The following is a 20,776-nucleotide window of genomic DNA, read 5'->3' on the forward strand; positions in this document are numbered from 1 at the left end:
AATACATAGTTTGGAACATGGTTTACACAAACTAATACATAGTTTGTACCATGGTGGACACAAATATAAAGGTGGCGCAGACTGCCGAAGCGACGCAGCGGCGCCAGTCGCTGGCGTGTTTGAGAAGACGCATCGACGCAGGGTCGCTGCCAGGCGGGCCCGACGAAACGTCCGCCGGATACGAGCGGACACTTTGGGCGTCCGCGCAGTGTCCGCAGAGACGCATCCGAGGCGCATATTTGGCCAGGTTTGCGTCTCCGCGGACGACCCGGTCACTTTGTGTCGCCCCGCTGGAGAGGGTGTCAGACGCATTTCCGGTCACTGCGGACGAAAACGACCATTTGCGTCGCGCCGCTGAAGATGCGCTAACTAAATTAAAGCTGAATTAAGGGAGAGGTAGAGCAAACATCCCGCTTGCCACGCAATGAACTCCAATCAAAGTAGAGATATTGCATCATGCAACGCCTCTCAAGGAGGTTGAAAAGAAGTTACAAATTCACGCACCCAAACAGTGAAACCACTTTCCGTATTTGAAAGTACCATGTTTTTTTACTGATCACATATCGATCGGCATGTAATTAAGTAACAGTATAATGGAATCACCTAGGAGCCTCCACAGCGATTAGACATCCTGAGTTGTCCGATGAAACGATCTAATGGTCCAAAACGTTCTTACCCTTCCCAAACAGGCCTCCTTAGCGAAACGTTACTCTTTGTGCGATTGGCCCAGTTAAAAAGGCTATTTTCGTTCTAACAACCCGTTTTCATTCTAGGGCTGCTACACCCGAAATTGTGTTAGCCCGCACCATATTACTTGGGCCTCTAAATGTTTTAACGGGCTTATGTGTTTTGTGCTTCAAAAAGCGTACTGTTGTTCGTTCTGGTTCGTCACAATGCGACGCCTATGCTCCTCCGCCCACTGATCCTTCTCCGCATGCGCAGACATTCCCCCCCCCCTTTTGTGCCGGCAAATCATACACCCGGATGAACAAAGAAGGTATGTTATGAATTCCCCAATCTTGGCGTTATTTGTAGTTTAATTTCAGCCGGATTTGTATTATAGCGTTGACCAAATATGTTTCTTCTCCGGCTACGGCACCGGCCAAGTTTGCGTTCCTTGCAAGAAAGGTCCATCATCGGAATCGAAAGAATGGGTTTCCTTCCCGTTCGAAGACCAGAGCCATGATCGGAATCGGAAGAACGGTTCTCCTTCGGCAGGTATTTTTTCTGCCGGGATAGATTGATGGTGCTAATTTTGACCCGTTCGTCAATCCTGTAATACTGACGCTAATTACGGCTAAGAACAAAATGAAGGATCCAGGGAAATGCGGAAGGCACACGAATCCATGCGGCACATGCGTTCGATCGGAACCGGACTGGTCGATGGAGAAGCACCTAGCGCTGATGCGACCTGCAGCAGTTGATGCGGCAGCGAAAGATTCTCCTCCCAGTCTATGCACCTGTGGGATGCGAATCATCGCTGCTTTCAAGCCGGAGTAATATTTCAGTTTCTGCAAACAAATAATGACCGTATCGTGCGCAACTCGCTGGCGGCGAGTAATGATGCTACGTTACTGCGGATGAAGCTATATATTCTTTTGTTGCCTCCAACTAACTCCCTACCCCTTCTTTCTCTGCAGTCATAACTTACCAGATCAATAGTTCTCTGTTGCTTCTCTCTGTTGCCACCCCGTCTCCTCCCAATAATTATCACCGGTTGTAAAATCCTAATTTTTGAGACTCCAATTGCTTGCAGGTTGTGTTCATGTTGGTTCGCCTCAATTCATTCCAATAAATCTTGCAGTTTCTTCGGACTTACTTGATTGTGAAATTTTTAATCTGACTATTTGCAATGCCTTGCAGTCAGGTCAGTGGCTAAATATCTCATCTATTTTATAAGTTTTCTCACTCAATTATTGTTCACAGCCTGAAACGTACCCCCAATTTCTGAGCTAGGTCCAGATGCTCTCTTTGAGCCAACTTCTGTTCACTGCTTTGTGGATTCGTTGAGCAAGAAGAAGATTTGAATAAAAGCTCTTTTACTTGATGAGGTGATCCCGTCAAGTCAATAGAAGTTCTTGCTTCCATAGTTATTGTTTTCTAAAATACAGATAATTAACTTCTGTTTTCTTGTACTATTTTCTTATGATATCGTAAATGCCATTGTTTTTTTTACTCAGCAGAGCTCCACGCATTAACAACTGGATTGCAGATAAAGTGCACAACAAGGTATTCGTACAAATTTTTTTTTAGGCTGGCATGAAACACACAACTTCAACTTTAAATTTGTTATATGGACTGCAAAACATTCGGGACTGATGACCGAGTTCTGGACACTTGCCTTTAATTGTTAAGAGGCCTCACAATAGGGGAACCGAGCAAGTGACTAGAAAGTTTTTGTTATTTATTGCTTTGCTCAACTAATAATACGATAAAAGTGTTAATAGCCATCCGATGCACCTGAACCGATATGATCGTATCCCTAACTACCACGACTAGCACTCCTTAGAGTTTATAAGCTGCTGCCGTTCAATGGATAGAAATATTGCAGCTTCTGCACTTCTTCTTCTACTGTTGCTTGGTTGTACAGAGTTCACATTATCCATTACAGATTGCTCCAAGCCTAACAAGGGAGAGTTGTGAAGCACTACACCAAAGCATCCAAGAGGTTACTCTATCTTGAAATTCGTTGAGTAACTCTATTGTCTGTAACTTGCAGAATAGTTGTGTCTTGACCCAATAAATTATTAGGTTATGTAATATGTTGTCAATTGATGATGCTGATTGTGACCGCTTTTCTGTCGAATGGTTCACGGCCCGGGGAAAAATCTGGTAAGCTTGATGGTGAGTTTATCCTCAAGTTACATCGCAGGTGTCTTGATTCCTGAACAAAACTGGTACTAAATTTCTCGAGAATATTGGTAAGCGCCTCTTCTTGTTGCTTTTACGGGTATAGTTGTATTTGATAGTGTGGAAGTATTGATATATATGTGTCATGTGGTCCAATCTTGTGACCACTGTCAGCCTTTCATCTTCCTTTGATCTATCAAATTTCTGGTTATTGCTTGAAAGAAAAATTGAATTCAAACCAGTCTGTGGCAGGGTGAATAATACCATTTCATTACTACACCCTGTACCACGAGAAATTTGTCAATCCCCCTAATTTCTACTCTATGTGTAGACTACACACCTACAGCCTACGTGTCACAACTTCAGATGTGATTACAATCCTGTGTGGCAAAGCGGCCAAGAAAGAGAGTGGATTAAAAAAAGGTATTGCTGCAAGATTAAAGGTAAAGCTGATCAGATAGCACACCAGGAAGACATTTCATATTTGCAGCCAAACATATCCAATACATAGTAGAAATATAATAGAAGTAGAGTCAATTATGTATGCTATATATGTTGAGCCCAATAGGCTTACCAACCCCCATCCCATTATATTTTTATATACAATTAGCCTCTTTGCAACTGCCAGTGGCGGAGGCAGATGCAGAACTTAAACTCTATGTTGTCATTTTAAATATGTGATGTCAAACACATGTGTTTTGACCTATTTTAAATATTTGTGTACTATTTTTATACCAAAATACAAAGGATTTGCCAGAAACCTATGTGGTCAATTGACCACACAGGCCACAATGTGGCTACGCCACTGGCAACTGCCAAGCGCAAACCTCTTTTGTTGCACTTGCAGTAAACTTACTTTGTTAATACTTATGATTATCTGTTTAAAGATTATCCATTTTCTTGCATATTAAGTGTTCACTAGGATAGGCGATGGTGGTGTTTATTCTTATGTAGTAGGAAGTAATCAGGGAGGATGACAATAAGCTCGAGGAACTGTAAAAAGAGTATGGTGAGGAAATCCATATTGCAGTGACAGATGGTGTTGACTGACAGTGGCAACAGGGTTTTTCTTTTCCCGTGATATGGAACCACAAGGAGGAAGGAAACTGAAAACAAAGAAATTGTCAAAGATGTCATTGAGCTGTTCGAGGCTATCAAGAAACAGCTCTGAGCAGCTCAACACCATGGCTCCTCTGCCGTGACCCAAACGAGGACACATATCTATGTTTCATTATGTATAAGGTCACTAAGTGGAGTAGAATTGTTACCCAATGCATTTTGTTAGACCAACTTATTGCTTTCTGCAGTAAGTGAACTTGGCAGCAGTTGTTCATTGTCATGGAAATTCAAGTTTTACATTCAATGTCCCATATTCGTTTTTTATTGCTCTCTTATTACTAACCAGTATATTTTGAAATCTCCTATGATTCACTTTTCAAAATAGACGGGCGCGGCAACGCGCGCCATCATGATCTAGTAATAAGTAATAACCATATCAGTAGGGCAGAATCCCGGTGGCCCTGCCGTATTCGACGACGTCGTCGAAGATCTTACCCAAGTCATGGTACCTGAACACAAACCCTTCTCGTACCAGCTTCTCAGAAGACAGGCACACCCTTGGTTCCTCTAGTAACCCAATAAATCTGCACACAACACATGTCAAAACTCGCTAAGGCCTTGTTCGGTTAGCTGAGTTTTGGAGTGGGTTGAAGGGGATGGACGGGTATTAAATCCCTCGCAAGTCAAAATTTACTCAAATATGCTCCAACACTCTCCAATCCACTAGGTGTGGGGATTAACCGAACAACCCTAAAGATAAATGAATATCGAGGAGTTCAACGGCAAATTCATACCGTTCGGGCTTCACATTGTATTGTGGGTACTTCTCCGCCAGGAGACGGGCGAGCTGCAGGACGGTGGTGTTGTGGCTGCAGCAGATGTACCTCCCCGACGATGGCTCGTTCTCGGCGAGGAATACCTCGGCGCGGCAGAGGTCATCGACGTGGCTTATCGACACTGAGTCGGTGACCGACTGCAGGCCTTTCAGGATCTCCAGCTGCGCCTCGTCGCCTGAAAAATATGAGCATACGGGCACCATTCACTACGTCGTCATCGGTCAGACTACAAAACTCGATCTCATGAAAACTGTATCGGCCCTCCATGTTTCAGTTAAGTAAGACATGCAAGAGCACGGGACAAAAGTTCAGAACTTGTTCGCTGCATCTTTCAGCAGTAACTGGTCGAGCTGTGAAACAGAGAAATGCTAGCAGTGAGAGACGCACCGGACAAGAGGGAGAGGGTGACGGGGACGCTGGTCCTGGACTTTGAGACCGGCGCCGCGCCCAAGGTGAAGACGGGCAGAACCGTGACGAGGCTGATGCCGTGCTCCTCCGCGAACTTGATCGCCGCCTTCTCCAACAACACCTTGGACACCGCGTACGCCTGAAACAGCAGGAATTCATGCTGTCCTCTTCCCCATCCATCGGTCAATGTTTGCGTGCGCTAGACACAAAATTGCACGTACATACCCAAGTTGGTGGCTTGTTTGCTCTGAGGTACTCGACGTCCGACCAGGAGCTCTCGTCCAGCACGTGCCCACCGCCGTGCAATGGCCTCCTGGACACCCCGGCGTCCGACGACGTCAGGATCACCCGCTTCACCGTCCCCGCTCTCGCGCACGACCTTAGCACGTTCAGAGTTCCATCGACGGCGGCTTCGATCAGGTCCCTCTGCCGTCGATCACCATGGCAACACAGAGCAAATTAAGTTATCCCTAAACTGGCATAATTGGGCAGCTAATAGTGCGGTGAAGAAGAATGTGAAAAGTTTCCGAGAGTGAGTGACAGCTAACAACGTTGTCCCAACCACCAGATCACCAACCGATGACGGCAGCAGAGAGCAGTCGGTGGAGATCGACGTGTACCTCAGGATCCGGCGACCGAAGGTTCATCGGAGCGGCGACGAGGAAGGCGTAGTCGCAGCCGGAAACTGCCTCATCGAAGCTGCCTTCGATGTCTAGCTCGGCACAGATGATCTCCAAGGGGCCAAGCGCTTGCAAGACCTTGAGGTGCGAGTTCTTCTCCATGTCATCTGCAGTAACAAATTACAGAGTCTTCAGTCAGCGTCCAATCTTGGGAGCAAAACAAACTGTAGCAATATCAGCACAAGAAGAACTTAGAATCCAACCGGGGTCTCTGACTGTAGTCTTGACGGCGTACCCCTTCTCCAGCAGCATCTTGACGAGCGCCGAAGCGATGTACCCGCTGCCACCAGTGACGCACGCCGTCTTCCTTCCCCTAGATGCCGACATCGATTGAACACTCAGTCACCTCACCTCAAGCTAACACTGATGGATTTTTCTCTGGTCTGGTTGATGGTCGAGTTGGCGCGCACTGTAAAGAAGCAAGATATATCCCCTTGTGGAAAAGGGGGCCCCTGAATTGTATAGTATGCAGACAATTGGGACAAGCTGCAGGTAGGTGGGTGATGATAAAATAAATCTTTACTATTAAATGGGAGTTGGTCGTTTGACACTCAACGCGTTTGATGGTCGTCATTGAAAGCATCCGGACCCTCTAATTTAATCTTACGGTCTTCTCTCAAACCATGTCTTTTCCATTCCTCCCGCATGCAATCAATCAAAACAAACCTCAATCAATATAAGATATTTAGTTTCCTTCCTCCTACGTATCTTTCCTTAGAACGCCGCCGCCCCCGCAGCCCAACCATACGCCGCCGCCCCCTCCATCGTCGTCCTACCACCCCAGGCAGCGTGCCGCTCCGGAAGTCCACCCATCGCGCGGCCTTCGCATCCTGGGTCGTCCTACCACCCATGGTGACGCCCGGAACATTCCAGACCCTGCACCACTGGATCCCGACAGCGCCGACAGCGACTACCCTTGCGCCGCCGCTAACTTCCCCACGGTCCAGTGCCGCTGCCGGCTTCCCCTGCTTGTCGCGTTGGCGTCAGCGTCGCCCCGCTCTCCATGGCATCCCACGGATCTGGCGGTATGCTGCAGTTCACCTACCGAGCAGCAGCTCTAGCTCGACGCGGCCCGCCCTTGCCACTGTCCCACCTCTGCCGGTCTGCCCAGATGTGACTTCCGAGTCCACACCCAGCCCCATTGCCTCCCTACCAATCTCGTTGAAGACCAGCCACCGCGAATCTTGACGAACAGGCACCCACATTTGGTCCACTCTGTTGATCTCCGGCCGCCGGCAACATCCACCTCCTACGGCTGGCGGAACAGGACCGGGAGGTCCCAAACCCCGCCCCCGAGCTCTAGGCCCTCCCATGGCCGAGTCCCCGTCTGTGCCACAGGTAGCAGCAGCTGCAGCCGACGCTCACGAAGGGATACCTCGGCAATCATCTTCATGCCCACGCAGCTCGCCGAGTAGGGCAAGGTGAGTGGCTCGCTGGGGGATGGCGCAACAATGATCCAGGCGGCGATGGAGAAGATGGACGACGAGTGCTACCACCTGTAGGTGTATCCGGACCTGTCCCTTGTTCAGAATTTGTGCTCGCATGGTTATAAGATCATATGTATGTGTTGTGCTTTGTTCAGAATTTCAGCTTAACGGTGTGTAGGTGATCCATTATGCTCAGCACTACAACCTGGAGAGTTCCAAACACGATTGACTTTTCCTGCAGTTAAGGAGATGTTTCTCCAAGTAGTAAGGTAAGCAAGCATGTTTCTTGTTCTATCTACTTTCTACTTTTGCAAGTTCTTTGATACTATATGCAAGGGGATGGGTGATTAACTGTTAAAACAAGTGCAGAAACGGGGATCCCATCAAGGCATGTGCTTCATGAAGTACTATATATACGTTTAGTTCCCAAAAGCCTAACACACTTGAAACTTATATTGCAAAGAATTGATAGTACGAGTATGCCAAATTGCATGAATTTGTGATTCTGGATGAAGGAATGCATGGAAAAAAAATGATATTATTGTTTGGTAGTTTCCAGATACAGAGCTTCATCTTTACTGATTGTATATTAACACAGGTGTATCCACGGGATGGCATACATAGTGCAAATTGATAGGAAATTTTTGAGGAGGTCATGTTGTGTCATGTTCTCAGTATAAAGTACGAAAATGCTACAAGCAATAATATATTGCGTCATTAGTGGCAATTGTTATTATAATATTATATGTTACCATTCTAATCATGCAACATCAGATTGGTTTGGATCGATGTATAGGATGTGGCCTCAGATGGATCATGTTGCATTCAACTAACGATTTAGAAGGACTGTTTTTTTAGGGTTAGCATCGGGAGCAGGTGGTGTGTTGCTCTCTAATTTTGCTATAACTGATAGCATGATAATGATTTATATATGTTAACCAACTTAAGCTATAGCGGATGGTGTGCTGCTCTCTGGTTTTGGTCCCCTTCGTTGACTGAATTATAAGATACAAAGAATATGATTTGCTTTTATTTTTCTTATATGGCAACACACCTAATTAGTTTGTATGGCTATCTTAATAGTACTCCTACCAGTATATATTTTCTTGAGATATGTATCTTTCCAACAAATTTTCTATAGTCTCAATAAAAAAAACAAATCGTCTATAGTCTATGTTTCACCAATGGATTAGAACTTTATTGTGTTTCCATTTATCTTTGTATAATAATACATTAATACTATAAAGATGGAAACTATTCCAATTAAAAGCAGGAAAGTGGGAAGGCAATAGTTTACTGCTTCCTTTCGCATTGTAAATTTAGGGAAATGTTTCGCAGCTTTCACATATATGTCGTTGGCAGGGAAGGTCTGGTTTATATCTCTGATTTTTGTTCGAGATTTTACGTGCGGAGTCAATATTGGCCATTGCATTATCTTGTGGTTCAGAGCACGCACTTTATGATATTTATCCATGACAGACATGCATGCCAAGATCTGTCTCTGCATATACGACTGGTGGCACAACTCAATGGTGGATGCATTGACCGAGGAAGCTCTCGCTTGGGGAGAAATTACACTATTTTACTTTCATTTAAATGCTGCAACTGTCGAGTTAGAAACTGATTGTGATGGACTGATTGAACTCTGGAAGCCATGGAAGAAGTGGACAACAGTTGTGCCAATGCTCGATAAAATTCAGGAGCAAAACGGAACCTCGTGATGGAATAGGTCTCCCCTTAGGCTTTGGCTCTGCAGAGTCGCCAACTAGGAAGCTGCACAAGGTGTGGATGGACCTCAACCTATCACCCAGAACATCTCGCACCTAGAAAGCCTCCTTGGAGTGATGGAGTCGCTTTGTGTCCAGATTTCCAGTGGAGGGCTATAGTGAAGCTCCAGTGGCATCGAAGCGCAGGAAGGATGCATGTAAGGTGGTAGAGAAGGACGACGATGATTCCGTGGTTATTGCTCTTGCGGCTCCGGAAGGAGATGTGCCTGGGTGACTAAAATCTGCAAAAAGATCTTATTATCACTTTGAATTAATAACATTTTAACTCTCATTTTTTTCCAATTTAAAGTACTACAACATGCAGATCACATATTCCCCAGTTGACAAGTTCGCTGCAGGACGCAAGTTCACTCAACTTTTCTTTGGGTCAGAGCTGGGCCTTTATTCTTTTTTTCGTCACACAACAAGTATCATTGTGCGGGGGTGGACTACACTATCATGTACTATATGTTCACTTCATTCCTTGTCTTTGGTGGAATGCGGTGGAGTTGATATGAAGTGGATACGGATTCACTACAGGATACGGATTCACTACACGAGCTGATACGAGCTGATACGCCGACGGCTAAAAGTTGGGCGGCGTATGGCCCGGCCAGCCCCTCGGCGTAGCGACGTTCTCGGCGTAGGCAACGCTTTTAGCCGTCGGCGTATGGCCCGGCCAGCCCCTCGGTGTAGCGACGTCCTCGGTGTAGGCAATGCTTTTAGCCATCGGCGTATGGCCCGGCCAGTTCCTCGGCGTAGCGACGTCCTCGGCGTAGGCAAAGCTACGCCAACGGCTACCCTCGGCGTACTTCGGACCGTGGGCGTAGGCCTGGACACGCGCCCCTTCAAAGCCAGGCCGTCACGGCGTTGTCACGACGTTAGCTTTATTCACCTCGGCATAGCCTCCTCCCATTTTTTTAATCTATGCCGAGGGCTGCCCTCGGCATAGCCTCCTCCATTTTTTAATCTACGCCAACGGCAACCATCGGCGTATGATTAACTTTATTTTCCCTCCACGCACTCCCCGTGAACCGCCTTTTTAAGTTTCAACTTAATGGCAGAAAATGATAACAAATTTTAAAAATAAAATCGTTTGACATTCTCAAAATTTCAAATGGAAATATGAAAGTAGGAAAATTTTAATTTTTGCCAGAAATTCAGGATTTTATATTATATTTTATTTTTTTGAAAAATATAAATTAATAATTACATCGTGCATAAAGATTATTATTACTTAACCATTGATGTTTATTAAAAAAATTATATTCAAAATAATGAAGAGTTGTGATATCACGGTCTAACGGTTATTATTACTTAACGATTGATGTTTATTTCATGTAAGCTCAACCAGAATGTACGAAGATGTTAAACGTGCTAGGACTGGAGTAGTGTGAGGATGGGTGACCAAATTGCGAAATTTGACCATGAGTATAATTTGACCTGAGATTAAGTGTAGTTAGAGTTAAAATGATCCATGTGAGAGAATAAAAAAAATAAAAAAAAATAAAAATTGAATTAACTGACGGCGTGGCCTGCGCCGAGAGTCTAGACGGCAACCCACAGAGTATACGGGCTACGCCGAGGGCCGTGTCTACGCCAACGGCCTATGTGGCTCTGCCGAAGAGGACCTTTGCCGAGGAGCTACGCCTTGGGCTACCGTGTTGTATTTCGAATGAGATAAAGTCTTATGGATTTTTTTGGAATATATTATGATTTTTTCATACGAATTTTCGCATGTGTTGTATTGACAATTGACATGTAGCAAGCTAAAGTTGCAGCCGTAGCAACGCACGGGCATTCAACTAGTGTATTCCTAGTAATTGAATTTTGAAAGTGACATGTGTTATATCTATAGTTTTCCGTTGAAAATGATGATGTACTCCGTAGCTGGTGTCTTTTTTGGGGAACTGTAGCTGGAGGTTGGTTAGTTGCTCCGTTCGTTCAGAGAAAAGGTCCGTCCGTCCACGAAACGTTCCGATCTATCCGGGTGAGATGGGCCAAGGGCAATGTAGGTGAACCCAATGCTGCTCCGCTCTGAGCGTGCCTTCCTTTACGGGCCGGCGGTCAGCGAGGTCGTGCACGTGCGAAGCCCAGCCTTCATCAACCAGATTTTATCTTCTATATTACACTCCTCCAAAGGGGGCAATCCCTATTCTCCGTTCAACGCGGGAGCGAGCGGTCGCTCCGCTCAGAGCGGGATAGGTTTGGGCCGGCCCATTAGCGATGGAAATGGTTTTCCTTCGTTTTTTTTGTTCAGTTTTCTCATTTTCTACCGGTTTTTCATTTGCTTTTGCTGGTTTTTTTCCTCCAGATTTTTTTTTGCCGATGGGTTTTTTTCTGAAATTTCCGAAATTTGAACTTTTTCATATTTGAACGTTTTTTAAATTTGAACATTTTTAGATTTGAACTTTTTTAAATTTGAACAATTTTTAAGTTTGAACAATTTTTATTTTGAACATTTTGAGATATGAACATTTTTAGCGTTTGAACAATTTTCAGATTTGATATTTTTTGAAATTTGCATACTTTTTAATTTGAACATTTTTTAACTTTTTCATAATTTTTAAAAATTTTGAACCTTTTCGAATTTGATTTTTTTAGATTTGATCTTTTTTTGAAATGAACATCATTTTGAACAATTTTATATCTGAACATTTTTTGAATCTCAATTATTTACAGATTTGATCTTTTTTAATTTGAACATTTTTCAATTTTAAACTTTTTCATATTTGCACTTTTTTGAATTTTAAATTTGTTCCATTTTGAAACCCGTTCGTTTTTAGAATCGTTCTAATCTGAGTTTTGTTCGGTTTTAAATTTTGCATAGATTTTGAATTTTGTTCACAGTTTGGAAAATCAAAGCAACCTGCAACTCACGCTGCGCACGAAAGTATTTTTTTTAGTCGACCCTGCGCACGAAAGTAAATCAGAGAGTAAACCAGACAACAGCGATACGAATTAATGGGCCTGGCCCAGGGTAGTTTCTTTAAGCGAACCAGCACTTGGTCCCGCTTAAAGCGTTATATAGGAGCCCCCTCCAAAGGGGAGGTGCTATCCACCGAGCTGGACGGCCCTCATGCGGTTGCCGCACACCCTAGCACCCCGGGTTATTAACTGGGTCGTGGCCCAACATCAGGTAAGACGTTTTTTCTATTCCATTTTTTTCTGTTTTTCCTTTTGTTTTTAAAAAATATATATTTAAAAAGCTGAACATTTTTTAGATTTAACTATTTTTCACATTTGAACATTTTTAAAAACAAATCATTTTTTAAAAATCTAAATATTGTTTAGATTTCAAGTTTTTTTAAATTTGAACAATTTTTAAATTTGACAATTTTTTTAGATTTGAACAAATTTTAAATTTGAACATTTTGTTAGATTTGAAATTTTGTCAAATATAAATATTTTCAAAAATATATCATTTTTAGAAAAATCTGAACATTTTTTCAGATTTGAAGGAATTTCAAATTTGAACCATTTTTAAATCTAACCATTTTTTAAAAAAAAATCTCAACATTTTTAGATTTGAAAATTTGAAAATTTGAATATTTTTAGATTCGGAAAAATTCTAAAAAAGAAATATAATAGACAAAACGATTCAAAAAAGCGATCAACACCCGAACTGGGCCGGCCTATACCGCGTGCCGGGGTGTGCGGTGCGGCACATGCTGACCTAGTCGGTGTATATCATTTGCCCTCCAAAGGTGTATCAAATCAAAATTTAGAAAGAAAACAAGTTCCTCTGCACTTTCCTAACTAACGTAGGAGAATGTTGCGCTCCAACACTGCGTCTGAACCTATATTAAAAACTTCACGGTTTTGTTTCCCCTTTGTAATCTTTGGTCCCCTCTGAACGGCCAGGATCTTTCACGACCCCTTCGTGGGCTAGCTTATCTTTTCCACTTTAATAGTGGTGGAAGAGTAGGGGACTCCGAAACACACCCCAAAACTTTAGCATCACAACACTTGGAGATTGTATGCCGATCTTCTCCATATGGTCGCCTTGCACTCCATTACTCAATTATTATTATTATAGGTTTGTAAATTAATAAAACCCTACATGCAGAATTCAAACATACATAAGTCTCAAATTATGCCCGTGCGTTGCTACGGTTTTTTTTTCTCGCAACGTGTCAATAAAATAGTTGTAAAAATTCACGTGTATTGAAAACACAACACAAGAAATTCGAAAACACAACACAAGAAATTCAATAGGGGTTGGAGCGGAAGCGGAGCCATCCTTCTAGCAATATCTTTCAATATTGGAACCAATCAGCCTCATCGATTTCCATTACTTAAAGAATCACCAAACAATGTTCTTGCAAACTTAAAAATGACAAGAACACAAAAAAGAAGTAGCCAACTTTTTAGAGCCCGAGCTCCGCAAAAAAACTTTTTGGAGCCCGAGAAAGTAGAAAACAAAATAAAAATTCAGCTCACTCGTTAGGATAGTAAACACACTAACCATCCTACTAAATCCTCTTTAGTTGGTGATCCTTGCAGCTAGAGCCTACCCATGTCTTGTCAAGTTCTTGAGCATCTATAAAATTATTGTTTTCAATATTATCTCTAGAAATGTCTACATAGTCTCCCCCGCTACCTCCACTCTGATGCCAATATGGAGAGCTTCCATGCCTCTCTCTCTCTCTCTCCCTCTCTCTCTCCCTCTCTCTCTCTCTCTCTCTCTCTCTCAAGCAGCCACTGTCTCTGCAATTAACTTGCTCATTTTTTGTAAGCAAACAAAATATACATCTAGGCATACATTCAATAAATACATAATCTAAAAAATAGTGCGCTAAATAAAATGAAATTGATCAACCTTTTTTAACATAGCATAAATGACTACTTTACAGACCAAATGCATATCAGAATTTCCAAACACGATATAGCTTTAGAGAATAACAAGCTAACATATAATGTGCCGATCTGCTCCCCCTCTTTGTTTGTCGTATTTCTTTCAACAATCCACCGGTACTTTTTATTTATTACATTAGACATCTAGAGTGGAATTGAAGAAAGATATACGCTTTATATAATATATCAAGCTTTACTAACACCCATTATTACATTACAATTTTAGCGCAAGGATCGCTCGAACTGTACCAAAGAACCAATCCGCAAAGAATTCATAGTATGGAGACCAAGGGCGTGTGCTTAGGAGCCAACGTTAGCCCCACCAAAATATTGGCGCACCACTGGTGTTTGGCTGTGGTTTGGTTTAACGCCCCAAAATTGGCTAGCCCAGCCGAGCCGTGCCCACGCAGTTCATTTTTTAGCCAATCTGCGGGTGGACTGAGGGCAGAGAAAAGCTGCGCCAAAATATTGGTCACGCCAAAATTTGGCGGCTCGTTGGGGCATAAACCAAACAGACCCCAAGAGCGGGGATTTTGTAAGAGAAATATTAGCACGGAGGCAATGTTATATCCTTAAAATCCAGTTAACTTCAACTCATTATGTGCCACATAGTAGATAGGTTACTGGTGGCAACATGTCATGTGTTTCTATTTATGAAGCTGCAGTTCTACCGGGAAAATCAGTCAAGTAGTGGACGATAAGGTAGAAAGACTTGGTGATATCAAAGGCAAAATCTAATTCTAGGAGGTGGAAATATCATAAAAAGAACACCTCTCACTTCTGTCAGCCCTGCCTTCTGTAGTCGCGCCAGATGGGACCGAATTATGTGAAACCAACATACCACTATAGTTCCTCGGTTTCTTATCCATCCTTTGTCTCTTTAGGACTAAATTATGTGAACACTAAAATACCACTGTCTGAATTGTGCAATTATTTATAAGAGCCACAAAAAAAGACTTGCAAAAATATCCAAGCAGCTAATAGCAACTAACATCATGTGCATAACAACAGACAATATTATAGTATTTTAAATAACATAGAATCAGTGTGGTAATATGATGGGGTTCGTTGCATAGAAAACAAAAATTTTCCTACCGCAAAGCGAATAAAACCAACAGATCTAATCTATGGAACACCCAAGATCCAATCTACTAGATCTAAGCAACGAGATGGAGATGAGACTAACCCTCGAAGATTCCAAAGCCTACGAGATTAATCTCGTTGTTGGTGTAGACGATCGTCCCCGGTGCCGCAATCCGGCAGCACTTCCGTACTCGGTCGCGCGTACGGTGTCGATGAAGCTCCTTCCTCTCCCCGTTCCGAGCGGGCAGCGGAGGTGTGGTAGATCTCCACGGAATCCCAGCAGCACGACGGCGTGGTGGTGGTGGTGGAGAAGAATTCTCGCAGGGCTTCGCCTAAGCCGGAGCAGAAGAAACTGGGAGGGAGGAGAGGTGGCACTTTAGGGTTTCGTACGGAGCAGCAATGGCCGGCCAAACTACCCCACTATTTATAGTCGGAAGGTAGGGTTAGGGTTTCGCGAAACCGATCAAGTGGCGGCGCCTGGTGGGCCCACACCACACCCTGGCGCGGCCAAGGGGGGGCCCGCGCCGCCGTGTGGTGTGGCCCACTCCTGGCCTTTCTCCGTCTCCCCTTTGGACTCCGTCTGCGACGAGTAAAAATAAGAACTTCGTTTTTATTTCGTCCAATTCCGAGAATGTTTCTAGAACAACTTTTCTTGAAATACAAAACAGTGCGAATTCTTCCGGAACAATTCCGGCTCTCCTCGTGATGTCTCGGATCCTATCCGAGACTCCGAACAACATTCGGTCTCCATCTCATATTCCGAATCTACTTATGCGACATCGAACCTTAAGCGCGTCACCCTACGGTTCGTGAACTATGCAGACATGGTCGAGACTCCTCTCCGAGCAATAACCAATAGCGGGATCTGGAGATCCATAATGGCTCCCACATATTCAACGATGACTTAGTGATCGATTGAACCATTTACATACGATGCCAATTCTCTTTGTCTCGCGATATTTTACTTGTCCGAGGTTTGATCATCGGTATCTCCATACCTTGTTCAACCTCGTTGCCGACAAGTACTCTTTACTCGTACCGTGGTATGTGATCTCTTATGAACCATTCATATGCTTGCAAGCTAATCAGATGACATTCCACCGAGGGGGCCCAGAGTATATCTATCCGTCATCAGGATGGACAAATCCCACTGTTGATCCATATGCCTCAACTCACACTTTCCAAATACTTAATCCCACCTTTATTGTCACCCATTTACGCAATGACGTTTGATGTAATCAAAGTACCCTTTCGGTGTAAGTGATTTACATGATCTCATGGTCGAAGGATTATGACAACTATGTATCGAAAGCTTATAGCAAATGAACTTAATGACTTGATCTTATGCTACGCTCATTTGGGTGTGTGTCCATTATATCATTCAACCAATGACATAACCTTGTTATTAATAACATCCAATGTTCATGATCACGAAACCATGATCATCTATTAATCAACAAGCTAGTTATACAAGAGGCTTACTAGGGACTCCTTGTTGTTTACATAACACACATGTATCAATGTTTCGTTTAATACAATTATAGCATGGTATATAAACATTTATCATAAACACAAAGATATTATAATAACCACTTTATTATTGCCTCTTGGGCATATCTCCAACAGCCTCCCACTTGCACTAGAGTCAATAATCTAGATTACATTGTAAGGTACCTAACACCCATGGCATTCCGGTGTTGGTCATGCTTTGCCCTTGGGAGAGCTTTAGTCAACGGATCTGCAACATTCAGATCCGTGTGTACTTTGCAAATCTCTACTTCACCATCTTCGATGTACTCGCGAATCGAATGAAAACGCAGCTTGATATGCTTTAGCTTCTTGTGTGACCTTGGTTCCTTTGCATTGGCGATGGCACCCGTGTTGTCACAATAAATGACTAGCGGGTCCAATGCACTAGGAACCACACCAAGCTCAACAATGAACCTCTTCATCCATACCGCTTCCGATGAAGCCTCCGGCCGCTATATATTCAGATCTCCGTTGAAGATTTCGCCACCGTGCACCGCTTGGAACCTGCTCCAGCTCACCGCCGCACCATTCAATATAAACACGTACCCGGACCGAGACTTAGAGTCATCAGGATCGGTGTTCCAACTTGCATCGGTGTAACCGGTTACAACGAGCTCTTGGTCACCGCCATAACAAAGAAACATATCCTTAGTCCTTTTCAAGTACTTCAGGATATTCTTGACCGCTGTCCAGCTGTTCCATTCCTGGATCACTTTGATATCTCGCTGGTCAAACTAACAAGCATGTGCTATATCCGGTCTAGTACACAAGCATGGCGTACATGATAGAGCCTACCGCCGAAGCATAGGGGATCTTGCTCATCCTCTCTCTTTCATCCGCCGTAGCCGGACCTTGAGTCTTACTCAAGACCTTACCCGGCAACATAGGCAAGAACCCTTTCTTGCTTTCATCCATTCTAAACTTCTTTAGAATCTTGTCCAGATATGTACTTTGTGAAAGGCCTATTAGGCGTCTTGATCTATCTCTATAAATCTTGATGCCTAAAATGTATGCTGCTTCACCAAGGTCTTTCATTGAAAAAGACTTATTCAAATAACCTTTAACGCTGCTTAATAGTTCTATATCATTCCCAATCAATAATATGTCATCTACATATAATATCAGGAACGCTACAGAGCTCCCACTCACTTTCTTGTAAATACAGGCCTCACCATGAGTCCGTATAAAACCGAAGTCTTTGATCACTCTATCAAAGCGTAGGTTCCAACTCCGGATGCTTGCTTCAGTCCATAAATGGAACGCTGAAGTTTGCATACCTTGTCGGCATTTTTAGGATCGACAAAACCCTTGGGTTGTACCATATACAACTCTTCCTCAATGTCACCATTAAGGAACGCCGTTTTGACATCCATCTGCCAAATCTCATAATCGAAAAATGCAGCTATTGCTAACAAAATCCTCACAGACTTTAGCTTCGCTACAGGTGAGAAAGTCTCATCGTAGTCAACTCCTTGAATTTGTCGGAAACCCTTTGCGACAAGTCGAGCTTTATAGACGAGTAATATTACCATCGACATCTGTTTTTCTCTTGAAGATCCATTTATTCTCGACAGCCTTGCGGCTATCGGGTAAGTCTACCAAAGTCCATACTTTGTTATCATACATGGATCCCATTTCGGATTTCATGGCTTCTTGCCATTTGTTGGAATCCGGGCTCATCATCGCTTCTTCATACGTCGCAGTGGTCCTCATCATTGTCGTCCACAATCATGACATTTAGACAGGGATCATACCAATCGGAGTGGTACGTTCCCTCGTCGATCCGCGAGGTTCGATAGCTTCCTCGTTCGAAGTTTCATGATCTTCATCATTTGCTTCCTCTCCTATCGGTGCAGTGCCGCACAGAATTTCTTCCGACGACCGCGCTACTCCGATCTATGAGAGAAGGTTCATCAACCTCGTCGAGTTCTACTTTTCTTCCAGCCACTTCTTTAGTGAGAAACTCCTTCTCAAGAAAGGATCCGTTCTTGGCAACAAAGATTTTGCCTTCGGATCTGTGATAGAAAGTATACCCAATTGTTTCTTTAGGGTATCCTATGAAGACGCATTTCTCCGCTTTGGGTTCTAGCTTGTCGGGTTGTAACTTCTTTACATAAGCATCGCAACCCCAAACTTTAAGGAACGACAGCTTAGGTTTCTTCCCAAACCATAATTCATACGGTGTCGTTTCAACGGATTTAGATGGTGCCCTATTTAAAGTGAATGCGGCTGTCTCTAAAGCATAACCCCAAAACGATAGTGGCAAATCAGTAAGAGACATCATAGAACGAACCATATCTAAGAGAGTTCGATTACGACGTTCGGACACACCATTGCGCTGTGGTGTTCCCGGCGGTGTCAACTGTGAAAGTATTCCGCATTTCTTTAAATGCATGCCAAACTCATAACTCGGATATTCGCCTCCGCGATCGAACGCGTGAAACTTAATCTTCTTGTTACGTTGATTTTCTACTTCACTTTGGAATTCCTTGAACTTCTCGAAAGTCTCGGACTTATGTTTCATAAAGTAAATATACCCATATCTACTCAGATCATCCGTGAAGGTTAGAACATAACGATAACCACCGCGCGATGCTACACTCATCGGTCCGCACACATCGGTATGTATGATTTCCAATAAGTCTGTAGCTCGCTCCATTGTTCCAGAAAATGGAGTCTTAGTCATTTTTCCCATTAGACATGCTTCGCATCTGTCAAGTGACTCAAAGTCAAGTGACTCAAGAAGTCCATCGGAATGGAGTTTCTTCATGCGCTTCACTCCAATATGACCAAGACGACAGTGCCACATATAAGTAGAATTATCATTCAATTTAATTCGCTTAGCATCAATGTTATGAACATGTGTATCACTACTATCGAGATTTAACAAGAATAAACCATTCATCTCAGGTGCATGGCCATAAAAGACATTACTCATATAAATCGAACAACCATTATTCTCGGACTTAAACGAATAACCGTCTTGCATCAAACAAGATCCAGATATAATGTTCATGCTCAACGAGGTACCAAATAACAATTATTAAGGTTTAAAACTAATCCCGAAGGTAGATGTAGAGGGAGCGTGCCGACGGCGATCACATCGACCTTGGATCCATTTCCAACGCGCATCGTCACCTCGTCCCTCGCCAGGCTTCGTTTATTCCGCAGGTCCTGTTTCGAGTTACAAATGTGAGCAACCGAACCAGTATCAAATACCCGAGCACTCGCTACGAGAACCGAGTAAGATAGACATCTATAACATGTATATCAAATATACCTTTCTTTTGGCGTGGCCGCTCTTCGGATCGGCCAAGTATTTGGTGCAGCTTCCGCTTCCAGTGCCCCTTCCCCGGCAGTAGTAGCACACGAGCATCGGGCTTAGGACCAGCCTTAGGCTTCTCGGGAGGCGCCGCAACTTTCTTGCCGCCCTTCTTGAAGTTGCCCTTGTTCGGCTTGCCCTGTTTCTTGAAACTCGGTGGTCTTGTTGACCATCAACACTTGGTTCTCCTTCTTTATTTCTACTTCAGCGAGACTTCAGCATGGAGAAGAGTTCGAGTAACTCTTTGTTCATGTTCTGCATGTTGTAGTTCATCACGAAGTTCTTGTAACTTGGTGGCGGTGATTGGAGGACACGATGAATACCCAGCCTTGTTAGGAATCACAATCCCCAAGTCATCGAGCTTCTTCGCATGTCCGGACATGGCGAACATGTGCTCACTAACGGAGCTGCCCTCTTCCATCATGCAGTTAAAGAACTGTTTCGAGGCCTCATAGCTCTCCACGGCTGCATGAGTCTCAAAGATAAGTTTGAGCTCACGCATCATCTCACATGGGTCGTGGTGCTCAAAACGTTTTTGGAGCTCTGCCTCTAAACTGCACAAGATGGCACACTGAACTTCGGAGTACCGTATTGCCCGAGTCTCATAAACATTCTTTATGTCCTCGGATACTACAGGAGGTGGTGGGGAACCCAGCGGTGCTTCGAGCACATATTGCAGGCTTACGCCAGCGAGGAAAATCCTCACATGACGGAACCAGTCAGTGAAGTTGCTACCATTGCCCTTAAGCTTTTCTTTCTCTAGGAACTGGTTAAAATTGATGGAGGGGGGCGCCATGATCTACAACATATTTGCAAAGAGTTTAGACTAAGTTTATGATAAAATGAGTTCAATTTTAATTCTTAAATTAACTAGGTGAACTCCCACTCAAAACAACATCCCTCGCATTGTCTTAGTGATTACACGAACCAAATCCACTACACCAAGTCCGATCTTCAC

At 43.7% G+C, this 20,776-nt stretch overlaps 1 protein-coding gene across 1 annotated transcript; it reads right to left on the reverse strand.

The window, feature by feature from the left end:
* Nucleotides 1–402: 402 nt before the first annotated feature.
* On the reverse strand, nt 403–6,203 carry LOC124674401 (anthocyanidin reductase ((2S)-flavan-3-ol-forming)-like). The gene is made up of 7 exons (XM_047210451.1): nt 6,037–6,203; nt 5,774–5,940; nt 5,379–5,579; nt 5,133–5,292; nt 4,704–4,920; nt 4,332–4,493; nt 403–579 (listed from the first exon to the last, which is right to left on the reverse strand). The coding sequence occupies exons 1-6, from the start codon at nt 6,158–6,160 to the stop codon at nt 4,346–4,348; spliced, it is 1,017 nt and encodes a 338-aa protein (XP_047066407.1). The 5' UTR covers nt 6,161–6,203; the 3' UTR covers nt 403–579; nt 4,332–4,345.
* Nucleotides 6,204–20,776: the final 14,573 nt, after the last annotated feature.

This window comes from Lolium rigidum, chromosome 7, assembly GCF_022539505.1.
Source record: "Lolium rigidum isolate FL_2022 chromosome 7, APGP_CSIRO_Lrig_0.1, whole genome shotgun sequence".
Taxonomy (NCBI): domain Eukaryota; kingdom Viridiplantae; phylum Streptophyta; class Magnoliopsida; order Poales; family Poaceae; genus Lolium; species Lolium rigidum.